The sequence below is a fragment of the Zingiber officinale genome, chromosome 4B (genome assembly GCF_018446385.1).
Source record: "Zingiber officinale cultivar Zhangliang chromosome 4B, Zo_v1.1, whole genome shotgun sequence".
Taxonomy (NCBI): Eukaryota; Viridiplantae; Streptophyta; class Magnoliopsida; order Zingiberales; family Zingiberaceae; genus Zingiber; species Zingiber officinale.
Window position 1 is genome coordinate 44154518 of NC_055993.1, and position 26958 is coordinate 44181475.

General features: G+C 38.8%; 1 protein-coding gene across 3 annotated transcripts in view; it reads right to left on the bottom strand.

Annotated features, from left to right (window-relative positions):
• Positions 1–21995: 21995 nt before the first annotated feature.
• LOC121975009 (DNA polymerase lambda-like) overlaps positions 21996–26958 on the bottom strand; it is a 58462-nt gene continuing 53499 nt past the window's right edge. For all 3 annotated transcript variants that reach the window (XM_042526353.1, XM_042526352.1, XM_042526354.1), the window contains 5 exons: positions 24324–24414; positions 23288–23368; positions 23108–23175; positions 22380–22464; positions 21996–22281 (listed from right to left, as the gene is read on the bottom strand). In XM_042526353.1, coding sequence (XP_042382287.1) covers positions 22183–22281; positions 22380–22464; positions 23108–23175; positions 23288–23368; positions 24324–24414 — 424 coding nt within the window. In that variant the 3' untranslated portion in view covers positions 21996–22182. The remainder of the gene's footprint in view (positions 22282–22379; positions 22465–23107; positions 23176–23287; positions 23369–24323; positions 24415–26958) is intronic.

Consider the following 26958-nt stretch of genomic DNA (forward strand, 5'->3'; position numbering starts at 1 on the left):
CATCCGCAGTCTTCATCCCTCGGTCGCACCCCGTGCTGACCTTCTCGCTAGCTGCGTCTCTTGCTCCCCGAGCAGTCTTCCGCTCTGATTTCTCATCCCTCGGAACCACCACACGCTTCCTTTTCGTCCGCCGGTGTACTCTTCCGTAGCGCCTCATCCCTCGGACGCACCACGTGCCGTCCTTCTCGCTAGCTGCGTGTTCCACTCGACTACCTATGCTCCTAAGCTCCTGCACACTTAGACACAAGGTTAAAAACACATAGGACCTAACTTAACTTGTTGATCACACCAAAATAACCTTGGGGTTCCAACAAAATATCCACTCTGTGAGATTTGTCCTTGATAAAGACAAGCTCAATGAAGCTAAATTCCTGGATTGGTACAGAAACTTGAAAATACTTTCAAGCAAGAAAGAAAATTGTACATCCTAGAGCAATCCATTCTTGAAGCACCCCCCACTACTACCACTAGAGCTGATAAAGATGCTTATAAGAAGCATTAGATGTATCATGCATTATGCTCACCGCCATGAACTTTGAGCTTCAGAAGCAACATGAGAACATGGATGCTTATGATATGGTTGAACATCTTAGATAACTATATCAAAGACAAGTAAGACATAAGAGATTTGAGATCTATAAGGCACTATTTCAATGCAAGATGCAAGAAGACAGTCCTATAGGACCATATGTACTCAAAATTATTGGGTATGTAGAAAACCTACAATGGTTGGGATTTTCATTAGGCCAAGAATTGTCCACTGACCTTATTCTGCAGTCATTGCCTGAGAGCTACAGTCAATTTGTCATGAACCATACCATGAAAAAAATTGACAAACTATTACCTGAGATGTTGAGCATGTTGAGAACTACTGAACTTATGCTTAAGAAGGCAAAGCCTAGTACCATTGTGATGGTGTAAAAGGGCAAAGGCAAATGGAAGCCCAAAGGTAAGGGTAAGACCCAAGCCAAAGGCAAGGGCAAGGCTCATGCATTGAAACCCAAAGGTAGGGTTGGTAAGGAAGGAACCTGCTTTCACTATGGTGAGACCGGACACTAGAAGAGGAACTACAAATTGTACCTAGAGGAACTGAAAAGGAAGAGAAGTGACACTTCTACCTCAGGTATATATGTTATAGAAGTCAATCTATCTATTTCTTCTTCATGAGTATTAGATACCGGATGTACATCTCACATTTGTACTAATGTGCAGGGTCTAAGAAATAGTAAAACATTAACAAAGAGCAAAGTGGACCTACAAGTAGGCAATGGTGTAAGAGTTATTGTTGTTACTGTAGGAATATATTCCTTATCTTTGCCCAGTAGGCTTGTTTAGAACTAGAAGAGTGTTGTTATGTGTCTACTTTGACCAAGAACATTATCTCTGTTTCTTGTTTAGACAAGAAGGGGTTTTCATTTGTAATAAAGGACAAATGTTATTCCGTTTATTTAAATGACATGTTCTATTATAATGCACCTCTAATGAATGGACTCTATATTCTAGACTTTGAAAACCCAATCTATAATATAAATACCAAACGGTTCAAGTCTAATGATTTGAACCAAACATATCTCTGGCATTGTCGCTTGGGTCACATAAATGAGAGTCATATATCCCAACTCCATAATAATAGACTTTTAGACTCATTTGATTTTGAATCATATGAGGCATGCGAATCTTGTCTTTAAGGCAAGATGACTAAGACTCCATTTAGTGGACACAGCGAAAGAGCTAATGATCTATTATGACTCATGCATACTGATGTATGCCGTCCTTTTAGAATATCAGCTATAGGAGGCTATCATTACTTTATTACTTTCATCGATGATTTCAGTAGGTACGACTATATGCATCTAATGTGACACAAGTCAGAATCCTTTGAAAAGTTCAAAGAATTCAAGAATCAAGTACAAAACCAACTTGGTAAGAGTATTAAAATGCTTTGATTAGATCAAGGTGGGGAATACCTTAGCCAAGAGTTTCATGACCATCTCATTGACTGTGGGATCATTTCTCAACTCACTCCACCTGGAACACCACAATGGAATGGTGTATCAGAAAGGAGAAATCATACTATATTAGATATGGTATTATTGATGATGAGTCAAACAGATCTTCTTATTTCTTTTTGGGGCTCTAGAGACGGCTGCTTTCACACTTAACCGCATTCCATCTAAGGTCGTCATAAAGACACCATATACGATATGGATGAGAAAGAGTCCCAAGATGTCTTTTATGAAGATTTGGGGTTATGAGACTTACGTTCGACGATAAGTCTCAGATAAGCTGGGACCCAAATCAAACAAATGCTATTTTATAGGATATCCTAAAGAAACAAAGGGATATTACTTTTATAATCTCAGACAAGGAAAAGTGTTTGTTGTCAGAACGGGTGTCTTTCTAGAAAGGAAATTTGTTTCTAGAAAAACTAGTGGGAGTAAAGTCGATCTTGAAGAAATTCAAGATACATAAACTAACACTGAAACCTTGATGGAAACTGAACAGGAACCACAAGATGTTATGGATCATGATTTTGTTACACCACAAGAAGTTATGGAACAACAACTTGTTCAAGTAGCACAAGCTCTATGCAGATCTGATAGGACCCGTCGTCAACCTAAGAGATATTCTTTTCTCTTGTCTAACAATGGTGATGTAGTGTTAGTTGGTCTCAACGCGTCTATATTTTATCAGGAAGTTGTACAGGGCCTAGATTCTAAGAAATGGCTAGAGACCATGAGATCCAAAATGGAATCCATGTACACTAACCAAGTATGGACTTTGGTTGATCTACCTGAAGGGATCAAACCCATTGGATGTAAGTGGGTCTTCAAAGTAAAGAGTGACATGGATGGTCATATGCATACCTATAAAGGTAGATTGGTGGCTAAAGAATTCAAGTAGATTCATGGTATAGATTATGATGAAACATTTTCACTAGTTATGTTACTCAATTCTATTCAGATCATGCTTGCTATTACAGCTTACTATTATTATGAGATCTAGCAGATGGATGTCAAAATTACACTTCCTAATGGAAATCTTCTCGAGGATGTGTACAAGACACAATCTGAGGGTTTTGTAGATCTAGAGAATGCTGGAAAGGTATGTAAGTTTCAACGATCCATATATGGATTAAAGCAAGCTTCTAGAAGATGGAATTTTTTATTTGATGATGTAATCAAAGCGTTTGGTTTTATCAAGAATGAAGATGAACCTTGTGTCTACAAGAAGGTTAGTAGGAGCACAGTTATTTTTCTCATATTGTATGTAGATGACATACTTCTCATTGGAAATAATATCCCTACTCTTCAGTCAGTGAAGGCTTGGCTTGAGAATTGTTTCTCAATGAAGGACTTAGGTGAATCAGCCTATATTTTAAGCATCAAGATCTATAGAGATAGATCTAAGAGATTGCTTAGTCTAAGTAAGAGTATATATATTGACAAGGTGCTTAAACATTTTTCCATGCAACATTACAAGAAGAGATTCTTTCCAATGTCACATGGTGTCAGTTTTTCGAAGACTCAATGCCCTTCTTCTAAGGAAGAAAGGAATCGTATGGATCAGATTCCTTATGCATCTGTTATAGGGTCTATTATGTACGTCATGCTTTCTACTCGCCCAGATGTCTCGTATGCATTAAGCATGATGAGCAGATACCAGTTAGATCTAGGTGAAGGTCACTGGACACCAGTCAAGAATATTCTTAAGTACTTTTGAATAACTCAAGAATATTTCTTTATCTTTGGAAGCGATGAAGAGCTTGTTGTAAAGGGTTATACCGATGCTAGCTTCCAAATTGACAAGGATGATTACAGATTATAGTCAGGGCATATATTTTTCTTAAATGGTGATGTTGTGAGCTGGAAGAGTTCAAAGCAAGACATACTTACTGATTCTATAATAGAAGTCGAGTACATTGTCGCTTCAGCTGCAGCTAAAGAGGTTGTTTGGATCAGGAAGTTCATTACAGAGCTTGGTGTTGTTCCTAGTATAGCGAACCCAATAGACCTCTATTATGATAACAATGGGGATATTGCACAGGCTAAGGAACATCACTCTCATCAGAAATCCAAACATATAATACGACGATTCCATCTCATTCGAGAGATCATCGATAGAGGAGATGTGAGGATATGTAGAATACCAACTAATGCTAACATTGTGGATCCCTTGACCAAGGGTTTCGCACAGAGGAAGCATGATGGTCATATTAGGTCATTAGTATTAGATATTTCAGTGATTGATACTAATGCTAGTGGGAGATTGTTAGTATTAGCCCTAGTACCAATTATGAGATGATTGTAAAGGGCTCCTATTGTATCATATTTCATTATTAATAAAAGGTAAAGTTTGTTATTATATTTATTTCAATTTCATGCCGAATAAATAAGTATAATAATGTCCTAGAGTAGGAGGCTCTAATCTACAATATATCAATTAGTTGAATTGATAGTGAGATATTGTAGATATACATAGAACATTACTCTTAACTATTTCTACTCAAGCATTAATATGCAAGGATAATGTTAATGTGTTAAGACTAGCATGTGGGTCAACGGATGACTTAATCTCATAAGTCATGGATATGAGATATCAGGTTGACACATGAGTATATATTAAAGAATATATATTGAATGACCCACCATGAGAATGTTTCATGGATCGTTATATGAGTGTTATAAACATTCTCATATAACTATTGGTATGAATAGTCCTTACACCTGAAGTCACTACGGTTCCCTATATAAGACGTTGTATACTTTGGTATCGGCAAACATCACATGTAACAGGGTGGACTATAAAGTCGATCACTGGGTATGCAATAACTTATATAAAGGGATGTGAGTGATGTAGATGGAATCTATCCCTTCTAAATGATGGAAATAATATTTGTGGGCCTCTTGATTAGTAGAACACAAGAAAGCATAACCATGCTCAAATGAGTCAATATGAGATTTTGAGCTTATTTGATTGAGTGTGTCTACTTAGATATCAAAAAATACAAAGATTGATAAGAGGATGACACGGTTTATGCCTCATTGATCAATCTAGATATCAAGGATAGAAGGACCAAGTCGTACAAGATAATAGTCACGGAAAGGTTAAGTCAGATCTCAATATTCTCGTCACTTGGGTAGCAATGATGCTTTGCTAGATGCCACTCATTGCTTATGTATCTAAAATGTTGATTTGGATACATTGCCAACGTTACGAGAACCTATTAGGTCACACACAAATAACAAGTTGATTTGGAGATGGGTTCAAATGATAGATCATTAGATTAGATCTAATTCAAATTAGACTCATTGAGTTAGACTCAATTGAATCTAATTATTAGATTGAATCTAATTCGAATTAAATTCATGGAGTCAATTTGGATTGATGTTCATGGAATCAATAGGGATTAATAGGTTCAATGAGTTAGACTCATTGGGTGAACTTGAATTCATCAAGGAAGATGAATGGTCAATTTTGAACCGTTGGATTAAACGGTCAATTTTGAACCATTGGATTGAAGAGAGGAAGACCATAGGGCTAAACCCTTTGGTATTCATTAGATGGATATAAATATGATTTGTGTCCATTGAGCTTCCTCCTTCTCTTCCTCTCTATCTTGGTCGAACCTCCTTTCTTGGTTGCTAGCATAACCTTAGGTGGTTTTCTTCTCCAATTCTTGAGTTTGTGAGACGGACAAGAAGTTTGTTCATGTGGATACCATTACAGGCCCGAACGTGTGATCATGCTGAGATCCTAGCTGTCGGGAGATCAAGTGCACGCATCTAAGGTATAACCCTATAATCATGGAACTTAGTATATTGTTTTGCCTTCTCATGGATCTTCTGAGAGAAGATCTAGTAAATTTTTCACTGTACTTTTCGCGTGTTTAGCACACTAGATCCCTACAGTGGGCCCCTTAATTAAGTAGAACACGAGAATTCATGATCATGATCAAATTAGTCAATATGAGATATTAATGTTATTTGATTGAGTGTGTCTATTTAGGGATCAAGAAACATAAAGATTGATAAGAGGATGACATGAACTATGCCTCATTGATCAATCTTTATATCAAGGATAGAATGACCAAGTCATACAAGATAATAGATATAGAAACATTAAGTCTGATCTTGATATTCTCGTCACTTGGGTAGTAATAATGCATTGCTAGATGTCACTCATTAGTTATGTATCTAAAGTGGTTTCAGATACATTACTAACGTTACGAGAGCCTATTGGATCACACATAAAGAGCATATTGATTTATTGATGGGTATATTTTAGTTTGACTAAAATATGATGGAACCTAAGATTATAAGGTTAAGTCTAATCCGAATTAGATTCATTGGATTAGACTCAACCACTTAAGAGGATTAATGTCCATTAATAGAGATTAATGGAGCATTAATCAAAAGAAGACCAAAAGGCAAAAGACCATTCGTATTCCTTGCATGAGTACAAAAGGTGTTTTTGGAATTCATTTTCATCTTCTAATTTTCTTCCTCCTCTTCCCTTGGCCAAACACCACTTGAGATTTGTTGCTACCATAACATAGGTGTTTCTCAGAATATTGTGTTCGTGTGATGAACAAAGGGCTTGTGTGTGTGGATATCATAGAGGCACTAACGTTCTGATCGCGCTGAAATTTACATCCGAATCAAAGTTGTTGTCGGGAGTACCGTTCACGCATCAAAGGTAACTATTATATCTGATAGAGTAGGAAAACATAGTATACGATATTCTTAAGAATCTCAGGAGTGATCTTTTTTTTGCTGCATTATATATTGTTTTAAGTATAAGATTCCAACATATATATATATATATATATATATATGTTGGAATCTTATACCGCAAAAATCGCTATTTTTGCGTTGCGGAAACCTCGAAGCTATCCACAAATCCGTGTGAAGATAGATAAATAAAATATTCATGTACATGTTTGTCTACACTAGATCTACCTTAGATCTACATGAAAAAGGAAGTATTACCCTTGTCGCGATGCCCTTCGCTTATCCCGCTCGTCCAAATGGTTGCCGGATCTCGTAAAGTATCAAGTGTATACTCCTCTACACGTATCCACACGAACAAAAGGTAGAGAGAACCACTTAGAGTGTGCTAGCACTCTTGAGAGGTCTCGGCAATGGAGGAGAAGGAGAGAAAAAGAAGAGAGGAAGAAGAAAGGACCTTGAATAAGCACACCCTTTCTTATTCATTTTTTGTGGCCGGCCACTTATTAGAGCATTTTATACCTCCATGTAATACCAAGAGTCATGGCTCTTGGTCTTCCTCATGAGGTGGCACACAATGATGTAGCCTTGATGATGTGGAACATCAAAGTCAAACTTGACCTCTTATCTCCCATGGTTGATCAAATCTACCCTTTGATTCAAATCAATTTAATTTAATGAATCTCTATTCATTGGTTTAAATTTACTCAATGAATCATAGTCTAAATTAGACTCATTCGACACATGAATCAAATTGAGTCCAACTCAATTATTCTAATTTGAATTACTCTTAATCCAATTTGGTTCATCACATGAACTTAATCCTCTTGGTCCATCATATGAACCTAATCCTCTTGGTCCATTATATGAACCTAATCTCCATCTAACTGCCCTTTATGTGTGACCCTGTAGGTTCTTATAAAGTTGGCAATGCTCCTAAACCCATTTAGAAACATAAGCAATGAGCGGTATCTAGCAACACATCATTACTACCCAAGTTACAAGAATGTTGAGATCCAACATCACCATTGTGACTCTCACAATATGTGACAATGTCCTTCTATCCTTGACATCTAAATTGATTAATTGAGGCATAGACCATGTCATCCTCTAATTAATCTATGTCTTGAACTCCAAGTAGACTCACTCTAATCAAATGAGCTCAATATCTCATATTGACTTATTTGGGCATGGCCATGCACTTAGTGGTCTCACTCTATCAAGAATCATGATATCACTCCCATCATATAGGAGGGATAGATCCCTTCTACATCATTCACATCCCTCCGCATAATTTGTTGCATACCCAGTAGTCGCCTTTATAGTCCACCCATTTACGGGTGACGTTTGACGAAGCCAAAGTATGCAACTCCTTATGTAGGGAACCATGGTGACTTCAGGTCCAAGGACTGATAGTCATACTAATAGTCACATGAGAAAGTATATGACACTCATATAACGATCCATGATACTTTCTCATGGCGGGTCATTCAGTATACATTCTCCAATGCATACCCATGTGTCAACTTTGTTGGTGCAACCTTATGTCAAGGTTGACCTGGTTGACCAGACTCGAGTTGACTTGACTCGAGTTGTGTTTTGATGTTTGACGAGTTATGTTTGACAATGTTTGACGTGAACAGAAAAGTTGTATCTTGATGTTTTACAAGGATACAAGCTTGGGAGATTGTGGGTGCAACCCGTGGTCAAGGTTGACCTGGTTGACCCGAGGTGAGTTGACCTGACTCGGAAAAGTCCAAGCAGGGAGCTTGGCACGGGAAAAGTCCAAGTATGGAGACTTGGCACGGAGAAGTCCAAGTATGGAAGCTTGGCACATGGGAAGTCAGAGAGGGCTCGGTAGCTCGTTCTCCGGACTGTGGTCAGAGAGGGCTCGGGAGCTCGTTCTCTGGACCGGATGGAAGTCGGAGAGGGCTCGGTAGCTCGTTCTCCGAACTGTGGTCAGAGAGGGCTCGGTAGCTCGTTCTCTAGACCGGATGTGGAAAGTCCTGGTCAGTGAAGCCAGGCAGTGGGAAAGTCCTGGTGAGTGAAGCCAGGCAGTTGGAAAGTCCTGGTGAGTGAAGCCGGGCAGATTGGAAATCCTGGTGAGTGAAGCCAGGTGAAAACCCTAGTGAGTGAAGCTAGGTGAAAGTCCTGGTGAGTGAAGTCGGGCAAGGGAAAATCCAGATGGATCAAGGGTGATCGGACATCTGGTGTTTAGAAGGTCAAGTAGGTCAAGAGAGTGACCGGATACTTGACACGAAGAGAAAAGTCCAAGTGGGTCAAAGGGATTGACCGGACACTTGTTGGGGAGTCTTAGCAGGTCAAGGGAGTGACCGGATGCTAAGCATGATGTACCAACAGGTCAAGGTTGACCGGATGTTGGTTTGGAAGGTTTGGGACTTGGTTTGGGCAAAAACCAAGCTCTGGATCGATCAATGGATCGATCTAGTGATACACTGGGTATCTGGATCAGCCTGGTGACCGATCAGTAACCAAACAGTAGCCTACTGAGTGTTATCTAATCGGTCTGCAGACCGATCAGGAAACAACGATCAGAAGGTAAGAAGTTCGGGAGAAAAGGAAGGGACATGCATGCTGATCGGTCCCTGGACCGATCAGAGGAAGCTCTGATCGGTCCCCAGGACCGATCAGGGTCTTCCTGGACCGATCAGATGTTCGATCGGTCCCCTAGCCGCTGGCTCACGGCTAGTCTTCGTCTTCTTCTTCGCAGGTTGAGTGCAGGTTATAAAAGGAGTTCAAGGGCTTCTGGTCGCTTCTTCTTCTTCCTACTCGATCGTGATCGAGCTTTGTTGAGCTCTTAGCTTACTGAGCTTCGTGTGAGCCCCTTCTTGAAGCTTGGTGAGCTTTCCTCGATGATCATTCTTCTGTGAGTTTCTGCTTCGGATTCCAGTCGACAAGAACAGTAGGCAAGCTTTGTTTTGTACATTCATATTGTCTTCTGTTTTATGCTGTATTTTTGTACACCTTTCTTGCTGTTGCAAGAAGTTTCTGTGGCGAGGTTTCTCCACCCAGAAGGAGTGTTCTTATTAGCCGGTTTTCCGGGGACTCATCCACCGACGGATTGATAGGCTTCGTCCACCTTACGGACACGCCGAGGAGTAGGAGTTTCATCTCCGAACCTCGTTACATCGACGAGTTTGAGGTTTGCTATTCTCCGTTGTCGTTTCTATTGTTTATTTTCGCTGCGCTAACCTTGATTTGTAGAAAGAAATGAACGATTTGGGGCGGCTATTCACACCCCCCCTCTCTAGCCGCGTCCATCGATCCTAACAAACTTGATATCTAATATCCATGACTTATGAGATCAAGTCATCGAGTTGACCTACATGCTAGTCTCATCACATTAACATTGTCCTTGAATGTTAATACTTGACTAGGAATGATTAACAGTAGTGTTCTCTATATCATCTCATTATCAATTCAACCAATCGATTGATATAGATAAGAACCTTCTACTCAAGGATGCTATTATACTCAGTTATTTGGCACCAATACAAGTAAATATAATAACCATAAAGAAATATCTTTATAAATATATATATATATATATATAGGAATATGATACATCGAGTTCATACAACAATCATCACATGATCGGCTCTAGGGCTCTCACTAACAATCTCCCACTAGCACCAGTGTCAATCAGTGTAGGCTCTAACACCCAATGCCCTAGTGTGACCATCATGTTTTCTCTGTGCCAAAGCCTTGGTCAAGGGATCAGCAACGTTAGCCTCTGTGGGTACTCTGTAAATTTTCACATCTCCTCTATCAATGATCTCTCGAATGAGATGGAAGCGTCGTAGTATGTGTTTGGTCCGCTGGTGTGAGCGAGGTTCCTTAGCCTACGCAATTGCTCCATTGTTGTCACAATAGAGCTCTATAAGATCGGCTATGCTAAGAACCACCCCAAGTTCAATAATGAACTTGCGGATCCAAACTGTCTCCTTTGCTGCTTCTGATGCAGCAATATACTCAGCCTCTGTTGTAGAATCAGCAACTGTGTTCTGCTTCGAACTCTTCCAGCTCACAGCACCACCATTCAAGCAAAACACGAACCCAGACTGCGATCTATAATCATCCTGGTCAGTTTGGAAGCTGGCATCACTGTAACCCTTTACAGCTAGCTCGCCATCGCCTCCAAATATCAATAAATATTCTTTAGTCATTCTCAAGTACTTAAGAATATTCTTGACCGCTATCTAATGACACTCACCTAGATCTGACTGGTATCTTCTCATCATGCTCAAAGCATATAAAACATCAGGACGAGTACATAGCATGGCGTACATGATAGATCCTATGGCTGAAGCATAAGGGATCTTATCCATGCGGTCTCTCTCCTCTCTAGAAGAGGGACTTTGAGTCTTCGAAAGACTCACACCGTGTGACATCGATAGAAATCCTTTCTTGGAATTCTGCATGGCAAACCATAGTAATACCGTGTCAATATATGTACTTTGACTTAGGCCAAGCAATCTCTTAGATCTATCTCTATAGATCTTTATGCCTAGAATACAGGCAGCTTCCCTAAGTCCTTCATTGAGAAACAATTCCCCAACCAAGTATTTACAGACTGCAGCAAAGGGATGTCATTTCCAATGAGTAGTATGTCATCCACATACAATACAAGGAAGACAACTGTGTTCCCAACAACCTTCTTGTAGACACAGGGTTCATCTTCATTCTTAATGAAACCAAACTGTTTGATCGCATCATCGAATCGAAGATTCCAGCTCCGAGAAGCTTGCTTTAGTCCATAAATGGACTTATGCAGCTTGCATACTCTACCAGTATGTAGTGGATCTACAAAACCCTCAGGTTGTGTCATGTACACATCCTCGAGCAAGTTTCCATTCAGAAACGTGGTTTTGACATCTATCTGCTAGATCTCGTAATCGTGGTATGCTGCAATAACAAGCATGATCCGAATGGACTTAAACATCGCTACTGGAGAAAAAGTCTCATCATAGTCAATACCATGAATTTGCTTGAAACCTTTAGCTACCAAACGACCCTTATAGGTATGCATAAGTCCATCCATGTCAGTCTTTCTCTTAAAGACCCACTTACACCCAATGGGTTTGACGTCTTCAAGTGGATCAACCAAAGTCTATACTTGGTTGGTGTACATGGATTCCATCTCGGATCTCATGGCCTCTAGCCATTCTCATAATCTGGTCTCATCACAGCTTCCTGATAGGAGGTAGGCTCATTCTCAATGAGCATAACGTTGTCATGGTCAGACAAGAGAAATGAGTATCTCTCAGGGTTACAACGTACCCTGTCAGACCTACGAAGATGTAAGTCTACTTGAACTGGTTGTTGTTCCTCAACTCCTTGTGCAACAATCTCATCATCCACAACATTTTACGGTTCCAGTTCAACCTCCATCAAGGCTTCAGTGCTATGGTCCATATCTTGAACTTCTTAAAGATCGAATGTACTCCCAATAATTTTTCTAGAAACAAAGTCCTTTTCTAGAAATACCCCAGTCTTAGCCACAAACACCTTATGGTGATTGGGAATGTAGAAGTAATATCCCTTCGTTTCCTTGGGATATCCTATAAAATAGCACTTATCGGATTTGGATTCCAGTTTGTCCGAGACTTGACGTCGAACGTAAGCCTCATAACTCCATATCCTCATAAAAGATATCTGGGCATTTCTCCCAGTCCATATCCTATATGGTATCTTTATCACAGCTTTGGATAGTCCATATCCTATAATCTAGTACTATATTAGCATTATTCTAATTTGTATATTACAATTAAAGGAAACCTCGAGTTACATTCGAGGGGAGTTAGATTAGAAGAGAAAATTTTTACAACTAGAGATATGGAGATAAAAGGCACGACATGCAGACCGTATTAATTTTTTTTTTTAACAACAAACACACACGTAATCCAATTATATCGAGTAAAGGGTCATACCATGTGACAAAAGGCAATTTACTTACCCCCAGCGCCCCCGTCAACCTGTCCCTAGGCTAACACAGAGGAGGTAAATCATGGGTGACTACTAGCCATTAGTGCAGGTGGCAAGGCATGGGGGTGAGGTATGCTCGGACATGCCGAGTTTCGACCCCAAGACCTCATGTGGCAACACCCCATGTCTTAACCATCGCACCGCCCACCATGCATCATGTCATACATGACATATATCAATTTTATAACATTATTTTATTATGATTCAAATTAATATTTTATGTGGCAAAAACATATGTGGTCTTAGGGGCAGTGCCCCTAATGGGGTCCAAGGGGCAACGCTCCTAGCATCGTTCCTTAACTCAGAATGAGTCACTGCCTTATTTCCCTTTAATATTAATAATAAAATTTCACAAATTGCTCATAACAGTTTGATCATTATTGTAATCAAACCACAGTATTGATTATTAATATAATGATTAATATCTCACAATCTGTTCAAAAAAGATTATCACAAAGATATCAATAGTCATAAAACCGCTATTGTTTGATTAGTTAAATGAACCAAATTAACATGAAGCTGTTAGGACCCTTGGCGCCCAGCTAGAGGGTGTGTGAATAGCCCCTGCACAAATTAAACAAATCAAACCTTCCTCAGACTTATAACTTAATTAAACTAAACACTTACATAAACAAAATAAGAGAGAAACTAAAAAAGACGAGGCTCACAGATTTACTTGGTTACAACCGGAGAGATTGTTAATCTAAGAAAGTTAAAGCACACTAAAATTCTCCTTTAAACGGAGAAGTCTCTTTACAGCAATGGAAATGTAGAAATAGAAAGCTAAAATAGAACAGTGAATGCGTACAAGTGTTGTATTGATCTTTTTTGTTGTTCTTTAGCTTTGGGAGTAGGGCTGCTTATATAGCCCTGCTCGGAGCGCCTGGAAGGGTTCCAGGCGCTTGGAGGGGGATAAAATTTTATCCCCTTTGTAGCGGATCACGGTTAAATACGATCCAAATAAAATCTAATTCTGGGCACCCGGAAGGGTTCCAGGCGTCCAGACCAAGAAAGTCAACCAAGTTGACTATTTTAGTCCGAGCCTTCTGCTCTGGTTTCACTCGCCTCGGTCTGGGCCTTCCGCTCTTGTTCCTCTTGCTTGGGTGATCTCGGCTATCCGGAATAGGGCTCACCTGAACCCAACTTCTAGCTATCTCGATCAAACTTTCGCTCCGGCTTCTCGTCCCTCATAATCATCGCATGCTTCCTTCTCGTTTGCCAGTGTACTCTTCCGCAGCTCTTCGTCCCTTAGACGCACCGAGCCCGTCGACTCTCTCCCGTGCCGACCTTCTCACTAGTTGCATCTTTTGCTCCTCGAGCAATCTTTCGCTCCGGCTTCTCGTCCCTCGGAAACACTGCACGCTCCCTTCTCGTCCGTCGGTATACTTTTCCACAACACCTTATCCCTCGGATGCACCAAGCTCGTCGGCTCTCTCCCATGCCGTCCTTCTCGCTACCTGTGTCTTTTGTTCGACATCCTATGCTCCTAAGTTCCTGCACACTTAGACACAGGATTCAACACAACATAACCTAACCTAACTTGTTTGATTACATCAAAACTACCTTGGGGTACCAACAATCTCTCCCTTTTTGATATGAGCAACCCAAGTTAAGTTAGGGAAAACTAACATAAAGTAAAAGAGATAAATTTTGCAATAAAAGTGTAAAAAGTAAAAAAATAAGCTACCTCCCCCTACACTTAATCTTCCCCTTCTCCCCCTTTGATCACATAAAAAATAGGGTACCAAAAAAAATCTAAGGGTAACTTATCAAAAAATAGGAAAGTTTTAAAAAAAAACTCTGATTTTCCAATAATTTTGAAGAGCTTATCAAGTTTTTGAAAAAAACTTTGAAAACATTTGAAAATAATTTTGATATCACCTAAAAATTACAACGTAAATATTTTTAGAAGCTCTAAGTTTTGTAAAAAAAATTCTAAGTAAAAAAAAATTACAAAAAAATTTTATAAAAAGACCGCAAAAATTATTTGAGTAACTATTTAAAGTATTATTTAATTACAATTAAATATTTTATCAGTTAGTCAATTAAATATTTAATTTTATTAATTGTCTTCCAGGTTGTGGTGAGACACTAGGCCTTCTTGGTTATTAGAGCAACAACCACTTTCTAGACAAAGCCTCTTAAGGAAATCAAACATTTAATTTTCACATTGAAAGCTTTAAGTCTAATTAAAGTTCAATTTATACAAGATTTGGAAACACAATACAGGTTCCTTCCAACTGGATTAATTAGAAATCTCTTAGGAATATATTTCTGAGAAAATTTTCTAATTTGTCTCTTGTGGTAATTAAAATATCAGTTCAAATTATTATATTTCCTAATATTTTGATTTTTCACATTTAAGCATACACGATTTTTCAAGTCTTCTACTTGTATTTTTAATTTATCATTTTCCAATTTTAATTTTTCAAAATCTTCTAATAGACAAGATTTGGCTAGAATTAACTTTAATTCTTTATTTTCTTTTTCTAGTTTGCAACAGTTTTTAGATAATAATTTAATAAATTTAAATAACTTTTCGGGAGGAAGAGTGTAGAATCATAAAGCGCTAGAAGGGGGTGAATAACGCTCATGGTTTTCACGTTTGTTTTAAAACAATCGAGTAATATGCAGCAAAAAAGTAAAAACAATACTAACACCAAGGTTTTTACTTGGTTCGGAGCCTATAGTGACTCCTACTCTAAGGCTCGCACGTAAGAGTGCTTCGATACGCAATCACTATAGCTTCAGAAAATATTACAACTTTAAAGTACAATATCAATGCAAAGATTATACCGACACATAAGAAATGAGAATTGAATGCTTCTGGTTGTTGGAGTTGAGTTACGGCGTTGTTGGATCGTTCTTTGAGCAGCACACAGAAGAAGGGTTATGATTTCAAGTGTTGTCTAAGCTGCTGCTCGAACCAGGCTTAAATAGCCCATTGAGGGTGCCTTCAACCGCATGGAGGGTGCCTCCAGCCCACCGAGTCAGCCGCGTTGATAAGCTCCGCAACGCTCGTTGCTTATCTGCCTAAGGGCACCTCCAAGCTCCATGGAGGGTGCCCTCCATCCAGCGTCCAGTGCGCCTCTAAGCTTCATAGAGGGCGCCCTCCATCTAGCATCTAGGCTGCCTCCAAGCTCCATAGAGGGTGCCCTCGCGCCTTGCTGCTATGCTATCGACCAAGACACTCGAGCTGCCTCCAATCTCCATGGAGGGCACCTCGGGATTGTTCATCCAAGCCTTTTCTTGTGTAATTACCTTCCTTCAAGGCATATTAGTCTACAAACAAAGTATACCTTGCAAAACAAAGTCAGTACAACAAAATAAGATAAATAGAAACTTATTTTGACAATCTCCGGACTGTCTGGTTCTGACTTCAGATATCCTCCGGAAACCCTAGGTCGAACTAACGCCTAGTGTTCCCTCTACAGGGAGCGCGTCCTCACCTACTCCTCTCAGGAGAGTTTACCTGTTGCCAGATCGGTCTTCCAGACCGACTGGACTTTCTGCCTAGGGTTACCACCCCTAGGAGCTAGGGTTACCACCCCCTAGGGTTTTCCTCATCCTAGGGTTACCACCCCCTAGGGTTTTCTTCAGTCTAGGGTTACCACCTCCTAGGACCTAGGGTTACCACCCCTTAGAGTTTTCCACCTGCATAACTGTAGCTAGGACTTTCCACCACCTAGGGTTACCACCCCCTTGGACCTAGGGTTACCACCCTCTAGGGTTTTCTACCTACCTAGAATCCACTAGAACTTTTCCCTAGGACAACTTAGAACTTTCTTGCAAGCTCAATGTACCATGTTAGATAACAAGACAACTTAACTATGAACCCTTTGACATAATCAAAACATAGGTTCGATCGTCGGATGCTTCCCGCACCAACAAAAAGATCGTGCCTGACTTACCTTGTCAATCCCGTTATGCATAGCTCCCCCTGAACTACTGTTTTCTTCCTATGTAGCTCACCCTTCATTGATGCTCTTAATGTCCATTCCGGATGAGCTTTTTGTGTCCTTAGGAAGGAATTTGGCTATAAAGGTTTTCCTGGCAATTTCCTCAGTCTCGGATTCTTCTAACGACAACTCGGTGTCCATCGAGGAGTTGGATTCGGCTTCAATTAATTCTTCGTAGAGCTTCAAAAACTTTTCCCAAAGTTCTTTCACACTTTGATAGTTGCCGATTCTGTCGAGATCTTCCACCGGTAGTATACTTATTAGATGATATTCAACCTTACCGTTTGACGTAAAGTCATTGTGTTGCTTTTTGGTCCAGAGGTGTTTTTCAATTTCTTCTCCGTTTGTGTTCTTTGGTGCTTCATAATCATATTTCATTATTAATAAAATATTAAAATCTATTTTAAGAAATATCTCCATTCGTCACTTCCAAAACGTGAACTCCCCCTCGAAAGTTAGTGGGTAGATGTTAGCTCCTGCCATCTCATTGCTTCAGTCAACGGTTAGTCCTTCTGAGGCGTCCTAGCTCTAATACCAATTGTTAAGACCCTTGGTGGCCGGCTAGAGGGGAGTGAATAGCCCCTGCACAAATTAAACAAAACAAACCTTCCTCGGACTTATAACTTAATTAAACTAAACACTTACATAAACAAAATAAGAAATAAACTAAAAAAGATAAGGCTCACAGATTTACTTGGTTACAACCGGGGAAGTTGTTAATCCAAGGAAGTTAAAGAGCACTAAAATTCTCCTTCAGGCGGAGAAGTTTCTTTACAACAATGGAAGTGCAGAAACAGAAAGCTAAACTAGAACAGTGAATGCGTACAAGTGTTATATTGATCTTTCTTTTTGTTCTTTAGATTTGGGAGCAAGGCTGCTTATATAGCCCTGCTCAGGGCGCTTGGAAGGATTCCAGGCACCTGGAGGGGGATAAAATTTTATCCCCTTTGTAACGGATCGTGATCAAATACGATCCGGATAAAATCTGATTTTGGGCGCCCGAACCAGGAAAGTCAACCAAGTTGACTTTTTTGTCCCGACCTTCTGCTCCAGTTTCGCTCGCCTCGGTTCGGGTCTTCCGCTCCAGTTCCGCTTGCTTGGGTGATCTCGGTCATCCGGAATAGGGCTCACCCGAACTCAACTTTCGGCCTTCTCGAGCAAGCTTCCGCTCCGGCTTCTCGTCCCTCGGAATCGTCGCGTGCTTCCTTCTCGTCCGCCATCGTACTCTTCTACATCTCTTCGTCCCTCGGATGCACCAAGCCCATCAACTCTCTCCCGTACCAACCTTCTCGCTAGCTACGTCTTTTGCTTCTCGAGCAATCTTTCGCTCCTGCTTCTCGTCCCTCGGAAACACCACACTCTCCCTTCTTGTCTGCCAGTATACTTTTCTGCAGCACCTCATCCCTCATATGCACCGAGCCCATCGGCTCTCTCCCGTGCCGTCCTTCTCGCTAGCTGCGTCTTTTGCTCGACATCCTGTGCCTCTAAGTTCCTGTACACTTAGACACAGGATTAAACACAACGGGACCTAACATAACTTGTTTGATCACATCAAAATAACCTTGAGGTACCAAGAAAAGTTGTAATCACTTTATTTCATACTAGATTAATAAAAAATCTCATAAAATTGAAACACCCGAAACACCAATAAATCATTCATCAAATTATAATAAACATGTCAATTTATATCATATATAAAAACAAACAGTAAAATAATGCAATTAAATTTACAAGTGACTCTGATACCACTGTTAGATTCCATATAATAATTAAACAATAAAGTAAATGTAGTGGAAAAAGGAACCCGTCGAGATCCAAGCTAATTCTAATTATATCATTGGTGTAGAATTTTTAACTTTTGATGCGTAAAACTCTTTTGCGTATCTAGAGAATTTGGTCTATCTTAGTGCAATCAGTACGTTCGCGCCTTTAACGGTATTCACACGAGCACAACCGTCAACTGTCTCACGAGCACAATTTGAGTCTCTTAAAATTACATGCACGTAGTGCTAGCTACTATATCTATATATATATATATATATATATATATATATATATATATATATATATATATATATATATATATAAAAGTAAAGATAAAATCCTAACTTTTGGGTTATCTTTTCAAATAAAATATGTTTGCCACCACTAAGTCTTAGACTTTATAAAGCGTGACCAAATCTTATCTAAAAAGACTTTAGCTAATAACATGGTCAAATCTTATCTATTAAAATATTATCTATAATGTGGGCTTTATTTAGTTTGAGTTTATTTAAAAATCTAAATAAATATTAAATTAATTATTAATCTAATAAGTATAAGATCTAATTAAATTGACTCATTAATCTAATTAATCTAATAAAATTCAATTAGATTAAAGTGAAATTTTTATTGTATTCCCAACCGTATCCAGTGTTGTTGGCCAAATCATTTTTTTGACTTTTGATTGATAAAAGATGATCATTTATGGATAATGTTCAGAAATGACCAACAGATGATGGTTAGTCCCTATTACGCAACAATTTAAATTCCGTAGCTTTCTTTTATTTGACAAGTAGTGCATATTGAACTTTCATTCTTTTTGGTAACTCTCCTCACTAGTGCATATTTTGTTTCATACCAAGTGAAATCGAGTTTCTTTTCTCTCTTTTTCACACTTATTTTTTTATATTATTATAAGAGAGAAAACTCTAAATATTAGATTGCTCTAGAGGTATTGATCCTCTAAGGTTGGTCATAAAATTGAGGGAATTTTTCTTTAGTTGTATCTCCTCACTAGTGCATATTTTTTTTCACAAGATGTAAATAATAATAATAACAAGAAGAAGAAGAAGAAGAAGATTTACAAGAGTTGTGAAGTAGGAAAATATTGGGGATCTTGTGGCCGACTAGAAGGGGGTTAAATAGCTAAGTCATCCTCTACAAGATGTTAGTTGTGCAAGCAAAAATATAAAAAACTAAAGCAATGAAAGCAAACAAGAATACAAACGCTAACACAATCGATATAATGTGGTTCAGAGATTACTTGCTCTTACTCTACGGCTTGTCCTTGAGGTGGACGAACCCTTAATCCGTTAGTGAATTAGTCTCCGATAATCTCCGGCTAGAGCTTTCTCCTTCTCGGTAAAGTAAACCTCTCACAATACTCTCTTCCTCTTTACAAGACAAAGTTTAGGTTGAGGAGGAAGAGAGTAGACTTTGGAAGCTTGGAGGCAAAGACTAGGAGAGTTTCAATCAAACTAGTAACCTCCTTCAATACCCCAAGCTTACAATAAATAAGAGGAGAGAGTTGAACAACAAATCGACTCATCTCGACATTAGTCGACTGGTGTAGCCGTTGGACACAGCCAACGACACTCCGCAGAATCCGTGATCCTGCTAACAGCTATCTACCAGTTGACTGGTGTCATCACCAGTCGACTGGTGGTCTTCACAACCGTTGAGCATAGAACCATATTATGCTTTCATGAATTTAGACCAGTCGACAAGCACCAATCAACTGGTACCTTACATTCACTCACACTCATTCTTTCTGGAGTCGCCCTTGAAGCCCTCTTCTTCAATCTTCATCCCTCAAATGTACCCGAGCCCACGACTCCTCTTCGTATCATCCTTCACGTTGCCTTAAAGTTCGCTTCCCTTAGCTCCACTCCATTGCTCTTCATCCGGCAGTCCTTCGAATGTCTTCCACACCATCCTTTACCAACTCAAGGATCCGAGCGCTCGAATGAGCTTTTGCTCATGTGTTTCACCAAGTCCTGTAAGACTCAAACACATATCAAATCAATATTAAAACCTAATATTAAACTCTTTGACACATAGATCAAAACTATAATCATACCAATTAAATCTAGATCGATTGTACCAGCAGAAAAATCTTGAACCACATTATTATTTTTATTTAATTCTTTTCTATCGTTTTACCTTGATTAACTATTTTTAATTTTATTTATTTATTTTATACTTTTCTGTTGTAAACTATGCAATTTCTAAACACACATCTCATACTTAGTTTTTTTTATTGAGTTTTGGAAAGAAAAAAATTATGAAGGCATTGTTCTCAGTAACCTTGTGTAGTGACAATTTTTTTTTTCAGTCTATTATCCCAATTGATTTATTTGCCCCTCAGAATTCTTTATGGACCAGCTTTCATCCCAATTCTACTGTCTACTTTTGGACTAAAATGAATACTAATTATGAAACTACCTAGCCAGAGTTTTGCCCAATTTTGATCAACCAATCCATGCAATCCGACCATAAGTTAATTGATCCACCCATTTGTCTAGCTCACTGGACCCCAATAGGATGGTAGTTTTGATCAATGAGTCCGACACAATGATCAACTTGACCTTATCATCCTTGCCCACGAAAACATGACTAGCCCATCAAAAATCCACATGCCTACTTAATTTGTTCGACACATTGGTTTGCTTAGCTTGTTCTGCCTGGCCATTTGCATAGTTTGTTTGCCCAACCCTTCCTGACCTACACAACCTAACTCGCCCTCTCAAAATGACTTACCCAAACATGAGCAACAAGTTAAGAGGTTGAGATGAGTTTATTGATAAATGAAATGAAAAACAAAAAAAAAAGACTTTAGCTCTCTTTTCTAAGAAAGTTATTTTCCTTAAAAAAAATTCTATATTTTCTAATGGTCAAATGAAAAGCTTTCTGAAGATATTTTCACTTTAGTTTTTGACTTCATAAAGATGCCACATTTCTAATTTATCACCTCCTTTACCCAAGTTTTCCTTTTTCAAAATTTGTCCGACCGATCTTAGTGTTGTAATAGTTTGAAAATGATTATTTTTCATATAAGCATATAAGATGCAGTACTCGATCTGCATCTTTTCTCAAGACAATTTCACAAATTGCTATCTTCCTGCAAGCACTTTCCACTTGAGACAGTGGTAGCCTTTGCACAATTCATCATCCAATTTCGTTTGCTTTTATTTCCATGTCGTTCTTAATGAGAAATTTCACAAGCAACATAGAGAAACAATGCCAATGCAATATCATGTTAGCTTCCGTCAAGAATAGGAAACATATTACTATAGTTTTTGTTTGAAAATTTACATAAAACATCGCTTTTGGATTCATGATCTATAGACAGAAAAGGCGAGCACACAATCTCATGATATTAGATTGATAATCATTTGTAGGGCCTCCACATTCTTTTTTCTCATGGTTTCTTTTGGTTTAATGCTCAATTGCATGACCTTTGCTCATATAGGTTTTCTCAACTTTGATCTACAAACTGACTACATTTTATTGGTATCTTCTGGATATATGCAAGAATAACAAAGCAAAGAATATTATGCATAATTGAGTCCAACAACATGATAATCCAGATCCAAAAGGAGACTCCCGAAGGGCAAAATAGAGTAGTGGAGACTATTTTTGTGGTATCCTTCCATAAATGTCCGATAAAGTACATATAGCCTGGCCAAAAGAGTTTGTACATGTAGAAAGCCCTACGAGAAAATTCAGAGATTCCTCTCATGAGGTTCCAGCCAAGGAAAGCCAAGAACATCAAAAACTTCCTTTTCTGTATAACAAGTTACCCTGGTGTTGGATTTCGTCCCCTGGGAAGACAAAAAAAAAGGAGCATGTATCTTTTTTTCATTTTAATTTTCTTTTACTTTCTCTTTTTTGTAATTTATAGGAGGTGAACTGTCTTTACTCTTTTTCCAGAAGAATCCTGAGTTGCCAAGTACAATCCAGTGTCATCCAGTCTATATCCTTTTGATTCTGCTAACAGCCTCAACCTGTGCCAGGTTTCTTTTGCAATGAGTTGATGATTAATTTTAAAAGAACCAGAAGAATCAGATAGGCATAATTGTTTTTTATTCAAGGAGAATTTAGGCATTCACTCATGTGAAACAAGTAAAAATACTTCCATGTCAAATTTGAGAATGACCATCAGCTCATAACCTCATGAAGCAATCGCAAGTCCTGATGCTACTCGATAATTTTGTAGGTAGCAGTGCATAACGTCTGGGATTTTAGTTTACTTTGTTAGACAACAAAATTTTGCATCAGATGCTATTCCAAAAAAGCATTTGCTTCAGATGGACCAGAAAGCATTGGATCCAAGTGAGATATGTGATGCTGTTGCATGCCAGCCGCACTTCAAAATGTCTTTTCTTTGATTCAAGAGAAAATCGAATAGCATTCAAAGTGAGAGCGGAGTGGAGATGAACATTTGCATGAATTAGTATTCAGTTCGACAAAAACATGTAAGTCTTAATCTTCAAATCTCGTTCATCTTAGGCCAATAAGGGCCAGGTTGCAGATTTGAAGATATCCAAGGACTTGATATGAGCTTTATCTATGTAGTTTTGGTGCAGAAAAGGGAGCTATATTATTCAAAAATTACTGTTCATATGGAATTCATAAAGAGATGCTTACCTCCTATTTAGTACATCATTCCCAGTCCATGCAATTAATCCAAAAGCATATCGATCCCTTGGATATACCTGCCAGCAAAAAGTATACTAAAACATAGCCATCTGGCAAAAATGCTTAATCATATGGGGAAAGAATTTTAAGTAATTTTTTTTTATCTACAATGTTTTTTTGTATCTTTACCTTCAGATCAATTCGACGTCGCAATTCTCTGCCAGGATATGTGCAAAGACCAAAATATGTATCAACCCCTGAATCAGTTCCCTATATTTTTTTTTTCTTAAGTTAAATCAAGATAAACAGATCCAAATTTCCAATAACAGCAAGTATGAAGTAGTGGAGCATAGAGTTTTGAGGGTTATTACTTGGTACCATGGCTTGAAATCTGAACTGAAATTTAATATCGAGAAACAATGTTCATTAGTGTAGTGTGGAATGGGGAAAATTATTATGATTATCACTAATGTGGTTGGTGCAACATGGTGATAACTATACTCACATGAATTTTACTATAATTGAAGAACACCTAACGTGGTTTGAGAGTTCTTATAGAACAATAAAAAAAATGTTTATTCTTTTAAAAATAACATATTTCCTAATTACTTGGTAAATAACTAATCCTCATAAACAATACTTCCCTACTTTTGTTTGACTACTTCAATGTAAAAAAAAACATAAATCCATCACAAAAATTCCATCCTAGATGCTAGATTTTAAATTTGTTAGTTTTGGGCGTAATTACAAATTATCCATCTTAAAACTATAGCAAGGAATAAAGAGAATTTGGAAGTAAATAGCTTAAGTCTAAGCATGGTTGATTGGCTTTCTATTATTTAAGAATGCAGCCTTTGACCTTGTAACAACTTGCATTACGAAGAGAAATCTTACAAGGAGAGACAGTGCTAAGTTTTTTGCTGTGAATGAATAGAAATATATGGAAATACAGTATAAAGAAGAAACATGTCAACTTAGTAACATGTCTGCAATAATCAGGGATGTATCTTGTGGAGAGGAGAGTTTAGATATATGACCATTAAAAGTGGAAGACCGAGGAAAAAGTTCCATGTTACAAACAATTTTTTTTTTCATTGAAGAATGTAATATACCAATCAGTCAGGAAGCTAATTTAATGCTATACTTCTTATGTTCCATGTAAAACAAAACAAGTGTTCTTAATAAATAAATAGAGATGTCGAAAAATAAAAGGAAAATCACTTGCCTCAGTGCTATTCATGCTAAACACCAAGTCTTCTCTCAAAAATTTGATGTCCTTCAAATATTGAACATACCTAAGTAAGAATCCTTCATGGCTGGAAGATAAAAAAGGTTTGAGAAGTGCATCAAGTGTACCATTGAAATACAAATGAACAAATAATGAAAAACTATCCAATTTTAAGTAAATTATATCAACTTTGGTATACTTCATAGAAGGTATTTTGTCGCCCCTACGAGTTGGTGCAGCTGATACCTGCATGGGTTGTTGCTCCAATAGATCTTGGGTCAATTCCCAGCGAATGCAAAATGCCTCGCTGGTGCCCGACCTCCCCCATGCAAAGGGCCGTTGCGCTAAGGCAAATGCCCTCCATGATTTACCTTCTTCCATAGAGTGTGGGACCGTCCTGGAAAGGCCGCCAATAGAAGATATTTTGTCTGACCATGTTACTGCTCTCAGGAAAGCAATGGCAGTTGTTAAAAAATCTAGGCAGACAGTGGGTATCCTAGCTTGCATAAAAGAACAATATCATGTTGTATTGTCGGCAGCAAGATTATTGGACGTGTCCATCAAAAGGTCCATACAAAAAAAAGTAACACAATTAACAGCAAAAGAAAAGGTAACAGGATAGAATAAAAAAGATAAAATTTAGCATGTTCAAGACAATACAATTTGCTCATATAGATAAAATTGTATTGTCTTGAAGGCCGAACGAGCACTAATGTGCTTATATGCGCTCGACCGGACAAAGCCCGACCGACCGTAAAGGCACTTAGCCTTATACAACTTCTAGTATATTACCGGCGAGTGAAGACCGAACAAGCACCAGTGTACTTATATGCGCTCGGCCGAACAAAGCCCGACCGAGCTTAAAGACATTTAGCCTTATATAGCTTTTAGTATATTACCAATCGAGTGGAAGCCGACCGAACACCATTGTGCTTATATGCTCTCGGTCGCTGGTCGAGCGTAAAGGCACTTAGCCTTATACAGCTTTTAGTATATTACCGGCCGAGTAAAGGCCGAGCGATCACCAATGTGCTTATATGCGCTCGGCCGGACAAAACCCGACCGAGTTTAAAGGCACTCAGCCTTATAAAGCTTATAATACATTCTCGGTCGAAACATGCCTAGCAGAAGGTATTCTCAATATATACACGATTGACTTGAATGATCGGCTGAAACATGCTTAACAGAAAATATTCTCAATATATACACGACCGGCTTGAATAACCAACCGAAACATACTTAACAGAAGGTATTCTCAATATATATATATATATGTGACCGGCTTGAATGACCGGTCGAGATATGTTTAACAGAAGAGGGCATACAAGTAGTGAACAGCTTTATGACAGCTTGATGCATTTGCCGGAAACATTCTCTAGAAGCTTCTTCAGTTACAAGGACATGTTCCTATTCATATTTCATCAGGAATATGAGTCATAAACGACAAAAGAGGTACATTGGGGTACAAAAAAGATTTCTTAAAGGATTATTGCACGAACCCTAAAATGTGACTTCATCTCCTAACAAACTCTAACAAACCGGACAAACTCTAACAGAAGAGGGCATACAAGTAGTGAACAGCTTTATGACAGCTTGATGCATTTGGCGGGAAACATTCTCTAGAAGCTTCTTCAATTACAAAGACATGTTCCTATTCATATTTGATCAGAAATATGAGTCATAAACGACAAAAGAGGTACATCTGGGGTAAAAATAGATTCCTTAAAGGATTATTGCACGAAGCCTAAAATGTGACTTCATCTTCTAACAAATTCTAACAAATCGGGGACCACTTCATGACTACGGAGGTTATATGAGGTAGTATAAAAAGGGGAATCCTCTCCGTTGGCAAGGTACACAATTTTAGCATTCAAAACTCTACTTCAGAGTAGTTGCATTATTGTACTGCTTCTTCTTCTTCCACCTTAGAAAGTGAGAACTGACTTGAGCGTCGGAGGGCTTAGCTAGGGATCCCCACCTCGGTCTTAGGTCACTAATGCTTTGTTGGCTCGTCTCACTATGTGCAAGACCATTGAGGAGCTTTCCCAGATCCTCAGGAGTGTGTCTTCCTCGGAACCAATGTTCACCAGAGCTAGTGCACCACCTCGCAGATTTCAGACAGGATCAAATTTGGCACCGTTTGTGGGAATCTTCACCTGAATTTGAAGCTACGAGATGGAAGAAGTTGGAAAACCTAACACCATAACCATGACGAAAGAAGATCTGGAGTTGTTCATCAACACCAGAGTGCAAAAGTTATTGCAGCAACAACAACAAGTCAATACTGGTGGTACATTACCTGTGGCTCCATATCCGGCGATATCGACAACTGCTTATCAAAGGGAGAGAAGAGGTGAGGAGGAGGATCCTGATTGCTTGCTTCCTACTCCTCTCTCCCCAACCCGACGTCCTCGAGTATTTCTTCGCACACCTTTTGAGCAAGGAGGACGGAGGGAGGCTCCTCAAGAATCTTCTGGAGAAGCGCCTATACGGGATAAACGTAAAGGGAAGATCGTAGCCAGTGATAGTTCTCCTGAGAGGATCGTTACTCTATTCTCTCAACGAGTGCTGGATAATCCTCTGCCGAAGTATTATCAAAACTTAAATATCGGAGAATATTCAGGAACAACCA